General features: G+C 38.6%; 1 protein-coding gene across 1 annotated transcript in view; it reads right to left on the bottom strand.

Annotated features, from left to right (window-relative positions):
* The window catches only part of adam23a (ADAM metallopeptidase domain 23a), a 50,883-nt gene that overhangs the window by 31,153 nt on the left and 1,837 nt on the right, over positions 1–17,893 (bottom strand). Inside the window, exons 2-11 of the mRNA XM_062997674.1 lie at positions 13,157–13,386; positions 9,854–9,930; positions 7,639–7,702; positions 7,412–7,494; positions 3,326–3,389; positions 3,151–3,223; positions 2,967–3,052; positions 2,794–2,859; positions 1,546–1,614; positions 1,281–1,447 (exon numbers count right to left, since the gene is read on the bottom strand). Of these exons, the coding sequence (XP_062853744.1) occupies positions 1,281–1,447; positions 1,546–1,614; positions 2,794–2,859; positions 2,967–3,052; positions 3,151–3,223; positions 3,326–3,389; positions 7,412–7,494; positions 7,639–7,702; positions 9,854–9,930; positions 13,157–13,386 (979 nt within the window). The remainder of the gene's footprint in view (positions 1–1,280; positions 1,448–1,545; positions 1,615–2,793; positions 2,860–2,966; positions 3,053–3,150; positions 3,224–3,325; positions 3,390–7,411; positions 7,495–7,638; positions 7,703–9,853; positions 9,931–13,156; positions 13,387–17,893) is intronic.

The raw sequence follows: 17,893 nt of genomic DNA, 5'->3' as shown, positions 1-17,893 counted from the left end.
CCTAATAAATAGCAATATAGTGTATATTTCTTACCAAGCAAATTTTGTAAATTCTAAAGTTTTTTTTTAAAACCCATAATTTTTTTTCCCTCTTCTTTGCCCCAATTTTTATCCCCCAGTCTAGTCGTGTCCAATTACCCTGAATGCGTCCTCTATACTGATTCGACCCTTCATCGCTGACTGAGGATGCCTCTCAACTGACATACGCCCCCTCCGGTACGCACAGTCAGTACAGACTGCATTTTTCACTTGCACGAGTCGAGTTCATACACTTGATGGGCACTGTGTATGAAGGGCCACACCCCCATCAGCATTATTCCTCAGCCCTGTGCAGGCGCCATCAGTCAGCCAGCAGGGGCCGCAGTCGCACCAGTTATGAGGACCTATGATCCGACTTTCTTACCCTCTAACCCTGAACAACAGCCAATCGTTGTTCATACAGTCGCCCAGCCTAGTCAGAAAGGCAGAGCTGAGATTCAATACGATGTATTCGAAACCCCAACTCTGGTGAGCTAGCGTACTTTACCGCTGTGCCACCTGAGTGGCCTACTTTAAAGCCCATAATTAACCAAAATAAATAAACTTAATTTAGTAAAACTTTGGGGTTTTTTCCTCTCTTTTTCTCAGATTTTCCCCTTAATTTTCTCCCCAATGTAGTCGTATCCAATTACCCTGATTGTGTTACACTTCACCTCTACTGATACTACCTTCCACTGCTGAGTGAGGAGCTTTGCAACTGACACACACCCACTCCGTCACGTGTGCTACTAGTATTGACTGCCTCTTTTCACCTGCACGATGAGAGTTAATATGCCTTGTGCACGGAGAGCCACACCCTGATCAGCATTATTCCCCAACTCTGCGCAGGTGCCATCAATCAGCCAGCAGAGGTCGTAATTGCAATAGCAATAGCTATGAGGAATTCTGGTCCGGCTCATCCCAACAGCCAATCGTTGGTCATGTGGCCGCCCAGCCTAGCTGGATGGCATAGCTGGATGGCATAGCTGACATTTGATATGATATATTCGAAATCCCAGCTCTGGTGTGCTAGCGTATTTGACCGCTGCGCCACCTGAGCGGCCCCTTAGTAAAAGTTTTTTTGACAAAAAAACTATGTGTTCCAATCATTCACAAAAAAGAACTGCTGCGGAAATAATGATGTCATGATTGCCAAAACATATGTCCACTAGTGTGCTAAACGTTTATTATTTTACTTGTACTAAATGCATTAACTAGTAATAAAATAATTGATAATAAGTCTATCCCCATCACAGTCTCACGTGAAGAGGTGCACAGCATCTGCGTTGACCCTGATGTTCTGCTGTCTGTAACTGGAGAAATCTCTCAGCATGTCCAGAGGCTTTACGTTTAGAGGAATTCTGTCCCTATCTGTCCAGATTTCAACAGCGACCAGCACCACACGTGTGTTCAATTGCTCCTTGAAAATCTGTTGGAAAGCACATAATATGATGCTTAAACTAAAATAGCTAATATGACATTGCTGATAGCAAAATAGAAAGCAATATGGCAGTAATGTTAACTTACAGAGTCTACCAGGTTCACAACTGATTTGGCGAAGTTTCTGGTATGTTTTTTGCTTTTATGTCTTTTAAACTGAAAATAAAACACAAATAAAAGACACATTACTTTCTGTATTGTGCCCCTGTGACAATACATGTATTACAAAATCACACTTGAGATCTACTAACAGACTAATTCAGTTATACTCAGCTATATTAACAGACTTGACATTAGTTTAACTTGTTGCTGTCTCAGCAGCACTTTGCTAAAGCATACAAACAAAAACATTGATTGGTAGTTGAGAACGAGGAGTCTAACTACACTATATTGCCAAAAGTATTCGCTCGTCTGCCTTCACACGCATATGAACTTGAGTGACATCCCATTCTTAATCCATAGGGTTTAATATGATGTTGGCCCACCCTTTGCAGCTACAACAGCTTCAACTCTTCTGGGAAGGCTTTCCACAATGTTTAGGATTGTCCGACGCTTTGTATTGTACTTGGTGATGTAAGGCTTGGATGCAGCTGCTTGGCCATGGAAACCCATTCCATGAAGCTCTCTACGCACTGTTCTTGAGGTAATCTGGAGGCCACATGAAGTTTGGATGTCTGTAGCGATTGACTCTGCAGAAAGTTGGCGACCTCTGCGCACTATGCGCCTCAGCATCCACTGACCCCACTCTGTCATTTTACGTGGCCTACCACTTCGTGAGTTGATGTCATTCCCAATCGCTTCCACTTTGTTATAATACCACTGACAGTTGACTGTGGACTATTTAGTAGCGACTGGACTTGTTGCACAGGTGGCATCTTATCACGGTACCACGCTGGAATTCACTGAGCTCCTGAGAGCGACCCATTCTTTCACTAATGTTTGTAGAAGCAGTCTGCATGCCTAGGTGCTTGGTTTTATACACCTGTGGCCATGGAAGTGATTGGAACACCTGAATTCAATTATTTGGATGGGTGAGTGAATACTTTTGGCAATATAGTGTATCATCGGTTGATTCACTCACGATATATAGTATATAAAGTGCATTCCATAGTACAAAAAGATCAACATATAAAATTTAAATCCTTACTCTGTATCAGTCTCTTAAGTCTGATAGAACAGCCAATCAAATAGTGGGCATGTTTATGACGTTAGTGGCTTTTTTAGCCACAGTATTGTTCTACTTCGGGCAAAATAGATGTCTGCACCTTTAACTGAGTGGTATTTGTGATCATTTGTATAAGTGAAGCTTTATCTGATATGTGTTCAGTAACCTACCGTGTTGTGGTCACTGACTATCATGATCTCCAGATACTTCATTTCATCAAATACCTTCTGTGGTACCTAAGAGAACAACTTAAGTATAAGCATGCAGAACACACATCTTATATCCACAAATTATTAGCAGGATGGGGTTTGTAATAAAGAAGGAATAAAACATGATGTCTCACTGCTCGTTTCCTGCGTCGTCTGAGCCAAGGCATGTCAGTAAAGTTCTGCTCTTCCTCCTCTTCCTCTTCCCCTTGGTCCTCAGAAACTGAAAATAAGAGAAAGAGATTTACAGATGGAGAGGTGTAACCATGGAAACCAAGAAAGGAATCATGTAATACACTAGGAAGTTTGTGAAAAAATCACCCGGATCAACAGGGTCATGGCCCATACGAAGTGACGACGTCCGACGCAAGGTATGAGGTCGCGACTTCATGCCCTATAGGTCAAAGTTTACACTATGCAGACTGAAAACTGCATTTAGCCAATGTTAGTCATGTAGATCACATTATTAAGAGAGAAATGCATGCAGTTATTTTACCTCAACATGAGTCTGGTTGAGGGGCTCAATGAGGTAGACGAAGTCACCATCGTCAAACATTCCACTGTAAGAAAAGAAAATGGAATAAAATGGACATAAATAATGGCTTTATCTTGTTTAATAGTAAAGAAGATCATTTAACGTCTGCATGTTTACCACTGAGTTAGATCTTGCTTTATAATTTATTAATTATAATTATATTAATATATTATAATATTTAATATAACTATATTAATATATTATAATTATATATTTTATAATATATAATCATTTTTTTTGCAATTTCCCCCCAATTTTGTACCTAATCTAGTCATATCCAATTACCCTGAATGCATTACGCTTCCCCTCTACCGATACTACCCTCCACCGCTGACTGAGGAGCGCCGCAACTGACACAAGCCCCCTCCGACACCTGTACAGTAGCCGACTGCATCTTTTTACCTGCACGAGGCGAGTTCAGATGCAGATCAGCTTTATGTACATAGAGCCACACCCTGGTCATTGCATTATTCCCTGACTTTGCGCAGTTGCCATCAATCAGCCAGCAGAGGTCATCGTTTCATCAGTTATGAGGAGCCCTGGTGAACAACAGCCAATTGTTGTTGATGTAGCTGGATGGCAGAGCTGAGATTCGAAACAATGTGTTAGAAATCCCACTCTGGTGTGCTAGCGTGTTTTACCACTGCACCACCTGAGCGGCATAATATATAATTTTTTTATTGTAGTCACACCTGGACTGCAATCAAGCCAATCTAGGAGCTGGACTCTTTGACTGCATTAGCCAGTCTGTTGTTAGACGGGCAAAATGTACTGACAAAGACATCATCTTGAAGGCAGCATAGGTTTCTTTGCTTTTTTAAAAAAAAGGCCTTACTGTAGCCCTCACAGATGTGCAAGTTACCCTTGCCAGGGGCAATGATATACCCCAATACCAAGACTGCAACAGTCTTAAGTATGCTTCTTTGGCCTGTAAACCTTACTTCCATTATGTCCATTATTTCTTTAAACAATCTAAAAGGTCAGCTCATCAGACCACCACACATATTTCCACTGTGCATCAGTCCATTTTAGGTGAGCGAAAGCTGAAAGAAGTCATGCATAATACATAATCCCACGCATAACACAGTCTTAACTTGCAATTGCGGATGTAGCAACAAGCAGTATTTATTGACAACAGTTCATCAAAGTATTCCCATGAGGTAATATACAACATGAAAGCATGGAATGTTTAATGCAGTAATGTCTGAGAGATCAAGGGTCACAAGCATTAAGTAATGTTTTTTCAGTCTTGCCTTTACACACAGAGACTTTTGTGCATTCCTGAATCCATTATTAATACTATTTTTAATTCGTTAATTTTTATTCTTACCAGATTTTATACATTTTGACTATTGTGCACTGTTCATTTTGCAATAATTTTTTTACAAGACTGTCAGTTGCTGCTACTAAAAAGCATCCTCATAATACCTATAAGATTATGTTACCACCACCATATTGTACAGGGAGTATTAGTTCAAGAGTTCAAGTTCAAGAGAGGCTCCTCCAGGACCAGGGTGCAACACAGCACAAAAGTGCAAGACAATACAATATACACAGTGCAGATAAACAACAGTACAATAAATACAAAAGACATTTCTAACCTAAAAGTAATTAAAGGAGACAAGACTAGAGACAGGTGTAGTGCTGGCCAGAACATGGTACTGAGTAAATGATAGGTGAGGTAAAAAAATATTTTGACATACAATTAGCAGCGTAGGATTTTTTCATAGCAGCAGAAATATAAAAAGAGTAAGTTGCGAAAAAAGTTGCAATATTGTGCAAAGATGCAAGTAATACAGTCACTAAGTAGTCATATGAGCCCAGGGATCAAGACTGTGTTGGGTGGGTGTGTGTGGTCGTGTGTGTATGTGTGCGCATGTGTGCGTGTGAGTGAGTGTATGTGTATTGTAGTGTGTGTGTGTATGATGTAATTATGTGTCATAGTGTAAGTATGTGTGCAATTAAGTATGTGAGTGTATGTGTGTTAATTTGTTGGGTGTGTGTATGTGTGTGAGCATGTGTATATATGCGCATGTGTGTATGATTAAGCATGAGTGTGTGTCAGAATCTAGGTGTGTTAGTGTATGTATATGTGCAGGTGTTTGTGAGTGTGCGTATGTTAGTGTATGTGCATGTTATGTTACCTGACTAAAGTGTATTAGAAGAATCACACCATGCTTAGCCAAGAGACTTAAACCACTTTGGTGCAAGTAAAAAACCTGTAAATTCTTTTAGTACCCACCCCATTTCCAGAAAAGTTGGAACATTTTTGTAAAATGCAATAATACACAAATTTGTTGTTTGTTACTGATCTTAAATCTCTACAAATAAAAGATTTTCTCCATTTTTTTTACTGACCAGCTTAGCTGTATTTTGTAAACCTGAAGTCTAAAATTTGATCCCTGCAACACACTCACTGTCTTTACTGAAATTTTTGCCCATTCTTGCTTGATACAAGGTTATAACTGCTCAACAGTCTGTGATTGCTGCTGCCTGATTTTTCTCTTTATAGTATGCCATACATGAATCTTCTGTTGTAGCCTCTGACATAAGCAACTCAATCACAGCAGCAACTGGCATTACAGTCACCAGTCATTTAAGTGCCGTACTAGTTTGTTGACTATGCTTCCTTACCTAGTCAGTGTGGCAGTAGTTCCATATTTCTAATTAGGGATGTAACGATACACTCTACCCACGATGCGATGCGATTCACGATACTGGGTTTACGATACGATTTTTTCCTGATTTTTTAAACAAAATGAAATATAAGACAAATTATGCCTTTACACATGCCTTTCCTTTTATTATTTCTCTTAAAAAAATTAAATAGAATACTGTATTTGAGCTTATCTTTTATTTATCTAAATAATGAATGCCCCTTTATTTCTGAGGTAGGTACAAACTATGCAAAACAATGCTGCACATTTCCCTTTTTGTGTAAAAAAAAAAAAAAAACTGAAATGAAATTTTAAAACAAATCCCACATTAAATAAATAAATGAATCATACAAATAAAGAAAGTATTCTCACATAAATACATTTGGCTGGAAAATTCCGAAGCTGGCAACCCTGTAGTGCCGTCAACCAGGCAAAGTGAAAAGCGCCAGTGCCCTCTGCTCTTTAAAGTGAATATCGATTCATTATACATGTAAACCGATTTTAATCATTACACATGTAAATCGATTTTTAACTGCCTTGTGGTGCATCGTTACATCCATATTTCTAAAACTTCAAAATGGACTGAACTGAGGTCTGAGGTTGAGTCGGTGCCTTTCAAATGATCTTAGATTCTTAACCTTTCGATTTGATTCCCTGATTTTTATTTAATATATTACATACTGTATTACAAATCAAACCGTCAGTTTAGGGGTTGAGTAGTTCTGGCTGATTACACATTAGCCAATTTAAGAACCTTTATATCACCTTTTACGATTTCTATTACAGTTAAGTAGTGCCATGTCCACCCTCTCTGTCTGCCTCACTCTGTGATCCACAGCCCCACGCTAACATGATGACCTTCAATGCCTTTCATGCACTCCACCTGCCATCTGGCTTCACAGTGGGTCTCCAAACACACGTATGCATGAGTTCACGCTTACACACACTTCTACATACACACACACACACACACACACACAAACACTTACATCTATTTAGACACCATAATTATTTTATTATTTATGAGGATTTTAACTCCATGTTTTACACACTTTGGTTACAATCATGACAGGACGGGTAGTTACTCATTACCCATGATGCATCAATTCAAGTGTTTAATGTCAAACACAGTCATGGACAATTTTGTATTTCCAATCCACCTCACTTGCATGTCTTTAGACTGAGGGAGGAAACCGGATCTCCTGGAGGAAACCGACGCAGACGTAGAGAGAAAATGCAAACTCAACACAGAAAGGACCTGGACCGCTCCACCTGGGAATCAAACCCAGGTCCTTTTTGCTGTTAGGCAACAGTGCTACCCACTGAGCCACTCAAACACATACACACACATAAGCACACACAAGCATAAATGAGTGACAGTGGATCTTACTGAAGTCCGTTGCAAGTTGACAGAGCCACCCGAGAGGCTTCCTTTCCTCTGATTAGACCGTGGTAGTAGCAGTGCTCCCCTCCCTAAAAATACATATACACACTACTTGGTACACAGTTACCCTGTTTAGAACAAAGGTTTAAGTGTAAATAAGGCTGAATTGTGATTCTAGTAGTTCAAACTGTGTTTTGTCCAAGTGTTTATTACTTAATATGAGTGCATTTTACCTTTGAGAAAACAGGTTTGTCTTTTTCATAGTGGATCTCCATATAATTTGAAGACAGCAGATCACTAGAAAATAAAGCAATAATTAAAGCTGCAGCAAGTAACCTTTCCTTATTCAATATTTATCACTGAATACATTCAGAATGAAAATCCTTTAAAACATTGAGAATCACCCATGAGTAAAGTAAACCTACAACCTACAAGTACCACCCATACATAATCTTACATGAACACACAAACTACACACACATACACTGATCAGCCATAACATTAAAACCACCCCCTTGTTTCTACACTCACTGTCCTTTTTATCAGCTCCACTTACCATATAGAAGCACTTTGTAGTTCTACAATTACTGACTGTAGTCTATCTGTTTCTCTGCATGCTTTGTTAGCCCCCTTTCATGCTGTTCTTCAATGGTCAGGACCACCACAGAGTAGGTATTATTTAGGTGGTGGATCATTCTCAGCACTGAAGTGACACTGACATGGTGGTGGTGTGTTAGTGTGTGTTGTGCTGGTATAAGTGGGTCAGACACAGCAGCGCTGCTGGAGTTTTTAAATACCGTGTCCACTCACTGTCCACTCTATTAGACACTCCTACCTAGTTGGTCCACCTTGTAGATGTAAAGTCTGAGACGATCGCTCAGCTATTGCTGCTGTTTGAGTTGGTCATCTTCTAGACCTTCATCAGTGGTCACAGGACGCTGCCCACAGGGCGCTGTTGGCTGGATATATTTTTGGTTGGTGGACTATTCTCAGTCCAGCAGTGACAGTAAGGTGTTTAAAAACTCCATCAGCGCTGCTGTGTCTGATCCACTCATACCAGCACAACACACACTAACACACCACCACCATGACAGTGTCACTGCAGTGCTGAGAATGATCCACCACCTAACTAATATCTGCTCTGCAGTGGTCCTGTGAGGGTCCTGAACATTGAATAACAGCATGAAAAGGGGGCTAGCAAAGTATGTAGAGAAACAGATTGACTACAGTCAGTAATTGTAAAACTACAGAGTGCTTCTATATGATAAGTGGAGCTGATAAAATGGACAGTGGGTGTAGAAACAAGGAGGTGGTTTTAATGTTACAGCTGATCGGTGTATATAGAGTATATATAAAGTGAAATGGCTAAGTCTGTTTATCACTGTATTTTTGTATTTTCTCTGTTTTTCTCTTTCTTTCTCTGTCAGTGTCATTTCAGTCCTCATCTGCATCAACCACTTTATCCTCATCAGGGTTGTGGCCTGACTGGTTTTACTGGGAAATACTGGGTGCAAGGCATGAATACCCTGGAAAAGGCTCCAATTCACTGCAGGGCATTTTTTTATATGTATGGCTTGTAAATGTATGTACAGTTTAGTACAATGTTTTAAAAAAGATGTGAGATTTTTTGTCAAACATTCATTGAAAGCTTCACAAATTTGAATTTCATGGCTATAACTATTATGTGCAATTATGTTTGGGTGGGTCCCTTAGTTTAAGTAAGTAAAATTCAGAGCATACATTGACATCAATGTGTTAATAAAATTTTTGGCAGCATGTTGGAAGGTGCCCATTTTTGTGTTTCTTCAAATGTTAGTGCAAATGTTAATGCACACTGCAAGCAGGCTGTTTTGCCCTACATCAGCGTCTGACCACAGTGATTATTTTGTGGCCTAATGGAAAAGAATTCCCGCAGTCATGTTTTAAAATCAATATTGGTCAGACTTCACTAACAAGTGGAAGCTGTTAAAGCAGCAAACTTATTTTTATCCTCTACCTCCCAGAAACTAGAAACATGCACTGCTGCAAAGTTAGGCAGATAACGAACCATCCATGCACAATCCATTTCTATCTATTTCAGTTTACATTACATAAAAATCTCAGACACTGCAATGAGTCATCTCTGTTATGTGAACACAGACGCACACCCACTCACCACCTACAAACTGAAGACACATATCTGAGACTGCTTTCCGTAGCACCTTTTAAATTCACAGGCTGTGGTTTGTTAAGTGTTTTGTGGGAGAAAACAGTCTGCAGTTTAAGCTTTAATCACAGCTATTTTAAGAAAGCCATATGTTTAGCCATATGTCAAAAATCTCTGTAATTATGCACAATATGAACATCTTGTGCCTCTTACAGTCTTCACTAATACTGCTAACTCCTGGAAAATGTACCCCCTCGTTTCAACACAACATGCAAAATAAGCACACACATCACTTCACCTACTTGTTTAATGTAAGATCCAGAGTAAAAGTGGATCCAAAGGCGTCCAGCTGGAAGCTCGCCTGCGCCAAGTGGATGGCCTGCCACACAGATAAACAAATATTACTTTAGCATAGCATATATTATGTGACTGCAACTATTAAAAAAGTTCATGTACAAAGGAACAGTAGGTATTCACCAAGGTCGGTTAAAAACCTAGTCATTTATTCCAAGAGGACATTTGTCTGGATAGGTAGGATATGACATTAGAACCACAAAGATGGTCTACCATAAATTAGAAGCTGATAAAATATGTTCTAATTTATAAAAGACCTTCGGTGGTTCCTGCTTTACGTTTAACAAATCAGACAAATTTCACCTCAACATATGGTTACAGAAAAGTCACCAAATAAAGTCAATCATTATTTCTAACGAGGAATTACTGACAACTAACAATATTTACATTTATATTATTGACCCAGTATATTTCCAGAAAGCTCTATACTAACTGTTGCAGTTTTGCATGTGCAATTTAGCCCCATTCTTGCTTAATACAAAACTTCAGCTGCTCAACAGTCTGTGGTCAGCTTTGTCTGACTCTCCTCTTTATAATGGATCACACATTTTTAATAAGAGACAGATCTGGACTGCAGGCAGGCCAGTCAAGCACATATATTCTGTGTCTATGTAACCAAGCTGTTGTAGCACATGCAGGATAATGCCTGACATTGTCTTGTTGAAATAACCATGGACTTTCTTAGAAAAGGTGTCAACTTGATGTCTCTCTAAAATCTCAATATCTGCCTCCACGTTAACGGTACCTTAACTCTTTGATGCACAAGCTAAGCAAACCCCTTCTAATGCACAACATGGGTCAAAAATGACCCATATGCATCCATTCAAGAATATTTTCATATGCACATTTGTCAGTTATTCATGTATTTGCTGTCTTAGCTAATAAAAGCTATATATACTAGAATATGTAAACAGCTAGCAAGCAAATAGTATTGGACATATTCAAGATTCAAGAGCCTAATCTTTGGTTGTCTTTCAAAAGATCAGTAAATATGACTACAAACCCTTACAAATGTCAGTAGTTTCTGTCAAATTCCATAGTAAATACATAAGGGTCATTTTTGACCCATGTTGTACGTTAGAAGGGTAGTGATACAAAAATGATTTTTATTAAAAAAGCAAAAAATATAAAACTGAAATAAGGATTTGTGATGATCAAAAACAAGTTAATTGAAAAATTCATGGAAGCTTGAATGACGAAATTAATTTATTGCAAAGATATAGAAAATAAAAACTCAGTTGGGTCACTTTTGACCCAGGTTGTGCATCAAAGGGTTAACACAATTTGCAAGCCACCCATGCCTTTGGCACTAATGCGCCCCTATACTATGACATATGTTGGCTTTTGTACCTTTTTGGCTTTAGATGGCCGTTTTTATCTTTGAGAACTAGACATCAGTTAACTGAGAAAAAAGCTGCAACATGAACTGACCACAGCAAATTTTTCTTTGTCTTTTAGCCCATCAGAGATGAGACTGGGCACAGAGAACTTAGCAGAATTTCTCTATAGTATTGATGTATTGCTTTCTTTTTGCATTTGTAAATCTTTAGATTGAATTTCTTGATGCTCATGAGTAAAACACTGAATAACAACGGTTTTCTGAAGTACTCCTAGGATTATTTATCACAGGACAATGATATTTTCTCATCTGAGGGTTTAACGGTCAAGCACATTTAACAGTGGTTTCCAGCCATGCCCTACACAAACTGAGATTTGTATATATTCTTTTAATTTTTATGTGAGGTAGACATAGGAATGCCTAAATTATTTGTAATTCTTGCAATGAAAAATGTTCTTGACAATTCTTTTACAAAGTTGGGCAGAAAATGGTAAGACATGACCCATCTTTGCTTGCAAAGACTGAGCCTTTAATGGATCCTCCTTTTATACCCAATGATGATTCGCTCAGCTGTTAACAATTTACCTGCTTATTGTGGAATGTTTTAAAACGGTGCAACTTAAATATTCTATGAATTTTTCATTCTTATTTTACCTCTTTTCCAACTATTCTGAGTGTTAGAGGCATCAAATTCAAATTGTATTAAAAAATATAACTAAGTTTGTCAATATGTTTGTATACTATGTACAATTTTACAATGCTGCTACATCGTCTTTAGTTAAAAACACCATATCTCTGACATAACACTGGCAAGAGTGTCTTTTATATCCAGTTTACTGCCAGCTGTAATAATCCATCGAAATATAATTTTGTGTAGGTTATTAAACAGTCAGTAGGCCACCTATTTGGCGTACTTTTGGTAAGTTTTTTGCAATTTTTTTAATGCATTTTCTCCCCATTTTCCTTCCGATTTGGCACACTCAATTTTTTGTCTTCCGCTGCTGAGAGATACCAGATTACATCCAAGGAGAGCACATCACTGTACACGACTCTTCCGACACGTGTACAGCCCTCCTCTTCTCCCCCCTGCATTCTGCACAGGTGTCTCTTCTGCCAATCAGGGTCCTTACACAGCGTATGAAGACCCACCCACACACACATAGTCCGGCCCCACCCTGCCGATACGGTGGCCAATTAGTATCTGCTGCAGGCACTGCCAATTATTCCCGCCAGATGGTGCCCAGCCGACCGGTGGCAACACCGAGTTTAAAACCGAGGAGTACCCACTGCGCCACCTGGGCGCCAGCAATTTTCTTATAGTATTTTTAATAATTATGAAAATATTAAATGTAATTGGTTTGTCCCTTTGTGTAAAGTGTTTATTTTAGTTCAGAAGTACCTTAGCAATTAGAAAAAGTGTTTTTAGTATTAGTGGATTAGCGGTACTTAGCATACTATCACCCAAAAATCAACAAAACCCTAAATTATGCAGTGGTGCTGTTTTGCTGTCGAAATGCTTCACTGGCAGCTGTAAGGCAGGAGGTGTGCATTGCAAGCAAACTAAGCAAACCCTCCACCTCTCTGTAGGGGAAAAACAAACTGCTACTTTTGCACAAAAAATGATGCCGGTGTCCATGCACCGTGCTCGATAATGTGCACAATGCACCATTCTCAGCAGCTGTCGAGAGGGAAAGGCTGGGGGCGGACTTGCAGTTTTTGCCTCACAAGTATTAAGTGCTGGGTCAGCATTCTATTCTGCACACTTACACACTCACTCATACATACTGTACTCAAACACAAATAGAAGCACTCGTATACTGTGCATTCACACACACAATTATTTGCATCAGCATTTAATTTATTCATGCTGCCACTTAATTCCAAACAGCCTGATAAATGCAGCAGAACTCACCTGACCCTCAGCAGCCTGGTTGTGAGCCCGGGTATCCAGGTCATGGTACGCGCTCTCCTCCTCCTCATTCACAAAGTACACGAGGCGTGCAGGGTAGGTGATGGTCGCCTCCTGTTCCTGATTGCTTGTGTCGTTCGCAGTGCTTTTAGTGTCCGGTGGTGCTGCAGCATCTTGTCGTGTTCTCTGCAAACCAAGCTCATATAGAGCCTCATCCTCCACGGCATGGGAAACTGCAAGTCAGACATGCTGTTACTTCAGAGCGGAATCCCCTCAATTATACATGAACAAGGTCCACAGAAGCAGCACTGCTGCACTGAGCACAAGGACAGTGTGCTATTTACTTTCTGAGAGCCATACCATAAATCCTGGTGCTATAGAATACCAACTTACAGATTATGCTAGCTCAGGAAGTGTTAGTGTGCATCCTTTCCTATAAAAAAATCAAAGCACATGACCCTGGTCTATATTACAATCCCAAATCAGAAAAAGTTGGAACAGTATGGGAAATGCAAATAAAAAAAAATGCAGTGTTCCTTATATTTACTTTGACTTTTATTTGATTGCAGACAGTATAGACCTGAGATATTTCATGTTTTGTTCCGTCAACTTCATTACATTTGGTAATAAACATCCATTCTTGCATTTCAGGGACGGACTAGCAATAAGGTAAAAAAAAAAACTAAAAAATAATGTGGTTTCAAAGAGGTGATGTAAAAATGCAATTGTAATACTGATTTAGAACAAAAGCAGTATCAATGAATAGCTGATTTTCAGTTCCTCAGGATCTTCAGTTTGTCACAAATGTGTGAGAAAATGATGTAAATGTTTAAAAACAATGTACCTCAAAGAAAGATGGGAAGGGATTTGTATATTTCTCCCTCCACAGTGCATTATATCATTAAACGATTCCTGGAATTGGGAGGAATTTTAGTGCATAATTGGCAAGGGTGCAAGCTTAAGCTGAACACCCATGATCTCCAGTCCCTCAGACAGCACTGCATCAAGTACCGCCACTCATCAATAGCTAATTTAACCACGTGGGCAAGGGATTACTTTGTTAAATCTAAGTCAAGCTCTACAATACAGAGTTACATGCACAAATGCAACTTAAAACTTTACTGTGCAAAAAAAAGCCTTATGTTAACCATGTCCAGAAGCAGCATCAAGTTCTCTGGGCTTTGAGGCATCTGGTATGGACCATCACACAGTGAAAACATGTACTTTGGCCAGACAAAGTGGTATTTCAGATCTTTTTATGAAAGAAATGGATGCAGTGTGCTCCAGACCAAAAGCCAGTGTCTGTCATGGTATGGTGTTGTTACATTTCTGTGATGGCATCATCAATGCAGAAAAGTAAATTGAGATTTTAGAGCAACATTTGCTGCCCTCAAGATGGCATGTTTTCCAGAAATGTCCGAGCATTTTTTAACACAACAATCCAAAACCACATGCTGCACACATTACAAAGACAAGGAAGAGGGTACGGGTACTGGAGTTGCCCCAATAGAGAATGTGTGGAGAATTTTAAAACAATAAATGTGACAACCCTATACTGTTTCACACCTTAAGTTGTGTTTGCAGGACATTACAAAACATTAGATAAAGCTGACCAGACAAAACATGAAATAGCTTTAGTTTATCCTGTCTGCAATAAAATAAAAGTCAAAGTAAATGTAAGAAACACTGTTTCCAAACTGTCTTATTCTTTCTGATTTGGGATTGTAATTTTAAATGAGACTCTATTAAAGTAGTTAAGCTCTTGCATATATTGCTGATCTCATAAAGCAGTATAGCTCGTGCAATGCACTTTACTCTGCTAATGCAGATCTAACGTTAATCCCAAAGATCATGTGTACCCTATCGACTAAAGGTCATGAGTTTAAGTGCCAACTATGTTATAAGCCATGTGAGGTCAGGAAGTGGTTGGTGATTGGACTTGCTTTGTGAAGGATCGCCTATAAGTCATGCAACGCTATGCAGTCACAGCCCCCTGACAGTTTATATGTATGAATAATGCCAGTTAGTGCCTCCTCCAAGGGCACCAATCTGTTTAATGGCATGGAACTGAAAGCCAAAAAATTCTTCTTTTATGCTATGTGGTGAAAATGAAAGTCAAAAGTAGACTTTTGTTTATTATTATTATTACTATTACGATTAATTGTAATCTGATGGAATGCCTTTGTTTGTCATTTATACACATGTACAGTACAGTGAAATCCTTCACCTTTCAACATATCCCAGGTTGTTTGGAAGAAGAAGTCAGAGCACATGGTCAGCCATTGTACAGCGCCCTTGCGGCTAAGAGCCTTAAGGGCCTTACTTAAGGGCCCAACAGGGCTGCATGGCATAGCCAGGATTTCAAACCCATATCTTCCAATTGATAGCCCAAAGCTCTATTCACTAGGCTACCACTGTCCCTTCATGTGGTTTACACCAATTATGCACTCCAACAAAACAACTGGAAATTTTGTTTTTAAGTTAAATGTTCTGAAACTGATTTGCATCGTTTTATCAGAAATATTTGTTAAATTGTTTTCATTCTGTCCATTATCCATGACATTGCTGCACACTTCCACTATCTGATAATAATTTCATATTTATATTGTTAATGTGAAAAAAGCAGGGCCTCTTTTTATGACATTAGATTTTTAGACATTAGAAACACACATTTGTGGTCATTTGCTCTTTCAGACAGCAATTGAATACATTAATTAAGTTCATACTTTGGTTGCTATGATTTAATGTCATTTAATGCCAAATTCCTTTTCTTATACTGCACCATTTTCTCTCTAAATAAAGAGGAATATCGTACACATACAATGACAAGTGTAGTTCCACCATGACTGTGTACAAGCAATTCTAAAAAGACATATATTGGGGAGTTTGGTGTAAAAGAACACCTTTGGGAAAAATGTACTGTTAATTCTGAGCAATGCCTTTTAGTCCAACATCAGTTTCTGATGGTGGGATTTGAAGGAACCTCATTGAGGTTATCAAGACAAAAGTTAGTGCCACCAAGTACTGAGGCTTGTTTAAGTAATAGTACATATGGCCATTTGTCAAGAAGACTAGATGTTTTTTACTTAAATTTACATTTTTTTATTTAAAAATTGCTTGTATGTATCAATAAACTTTATTTCTCTGTTTACAGAGACTTCTTGTTGGATTTTTATATTTAATTCCATACACATAATTTTAACGATCAGCTTAAAAGGAGGTTGAATAGTTCATGTTTTTTTTGTTTTTTAACATTGTATATTGTGCTTCATAAAAGCAGACTTCTCTAATACAATCCTAATTCTATAAATGTTACACATTAGGCAAAAAAATGCAAATAGAAATTCATTTTGACCGGAAGTCAATTAAATACAGTACAAATACAAAATAATAAATGTTTTAACTAACAAGTCTATTGTCTTTCAAATATACAGGTATATTTAAATCTGAATTTTATAGCTACAAGATGTTTCATAAACATTGGGACAGGGGCATGTTTACTACTGTTTTACATCATCATTTATTTTAACAATGTTCGTTCTGTAATCATTATTAAATTACGGACACCAGCTGAAGTCGTAAAAGTGAAATGTATAATATATTATAATGAAAAGTATAATACTTATTGACGTTTGGAGGACGAACAAAGTAAGAATTTCATTGTACAGTGTAACTGCTGAGTTTTATAGAGTTTTTTTCTTGGTGGTTGCTCAGCAGTCTAAGATCCTTATTGTTGTATATTGGCATTTGTAGCCTAGTGGTTAAGGTACTGGACTAGTAACCAAAAGGTTGCTGGTTCAAGCCCCACCACTGCCAGGTTGCCACTGTTGGTGTCTGCTAAATGCCTAAAATGTAATGGAAAATGTAATATTGTGCTGCAGGTAGGCCTGTCTAGCACCTGCACTCTCTTGCAATAAAGCTATGGTGAAACAAGCAGGGATGCCCTTAAAAGTACCTTTATTACAGAAGCATGTGGGTTTTTAATTCAGTGCCATCTTAGAAATCAAAAACCATAGCTGGTAAAATCCTAAAATTAAATTGATCAGGTTGAGAAACAACGCTGTTAAACTGTTAGACTGGCAGTTTTTCACAAAGTGACAAACCTCACCCACCTACACACCTGTTTACATGTGCAAAGTTCCCTTTACACTTAGCAGATGATTTTATCCAAAACGACTTACAAGGGCTTTGCTCAGCCGCCCAACATCGACAACTTGGCGATTACTGGGCCAATGCCTCAGCTACCAGTTCCTTATTGTACTACTGCCTTTCTTCACTCTTCTGCCATCAGGCAAACGTTTCGAAAGCATAAAGGCCAGAACAACAAGACTGACCAACAGTTTTTACCCACAGGCAGTCAGGCTTGTAAACAAACATGGACTGTCATATACACAACCTACCTCATGAACATTGAACCTCCTCTACAATGCACTATTGCACATTAAAATGACTGCTGCTATATTCTCAACACTGCATAATTTCTCTGCACCTTATATGACTGCTGCTATGTGCCTTTTTTACTGCCTTAGTCTATTTCTATTTCTATTCCTTTGTATATAACAAGTTTTTTATAGTTTAAATATATATATTTTTTATTCTGTTAGTTTGTGTTTTCTGTATAATACTTATTGACGTTTGGAGGACGAACAAAGTAAGAATTTCATTGTACAGTGTAACTGCTGGTTCTTCTGTGCACATGACAATAAAACTCTTGAATCTTAAATTCCAAAGCAGAAGTAA

Source organism: Trichomycterus rosablanca, chromosome 6, assembly GCF_030014385.1.
Source record: "Trichomycterus rosablanca isolate fTriRos1 chromosome 6, fTriRos1.hap1, whole genome shotgun sequence".
Lineage (NCBI taxonomy): Eukaryota > Metazoa > Chordata > Actinopteri > Siluriformes > Trichomycteridae > Trichomycterus > Trichomycterus rosablanca.
The sequence above is the reverse complement of the archived record's forward strand: the minus strand, read 5'-3'. Positions and strand labels throughout refer to the sequence as shown.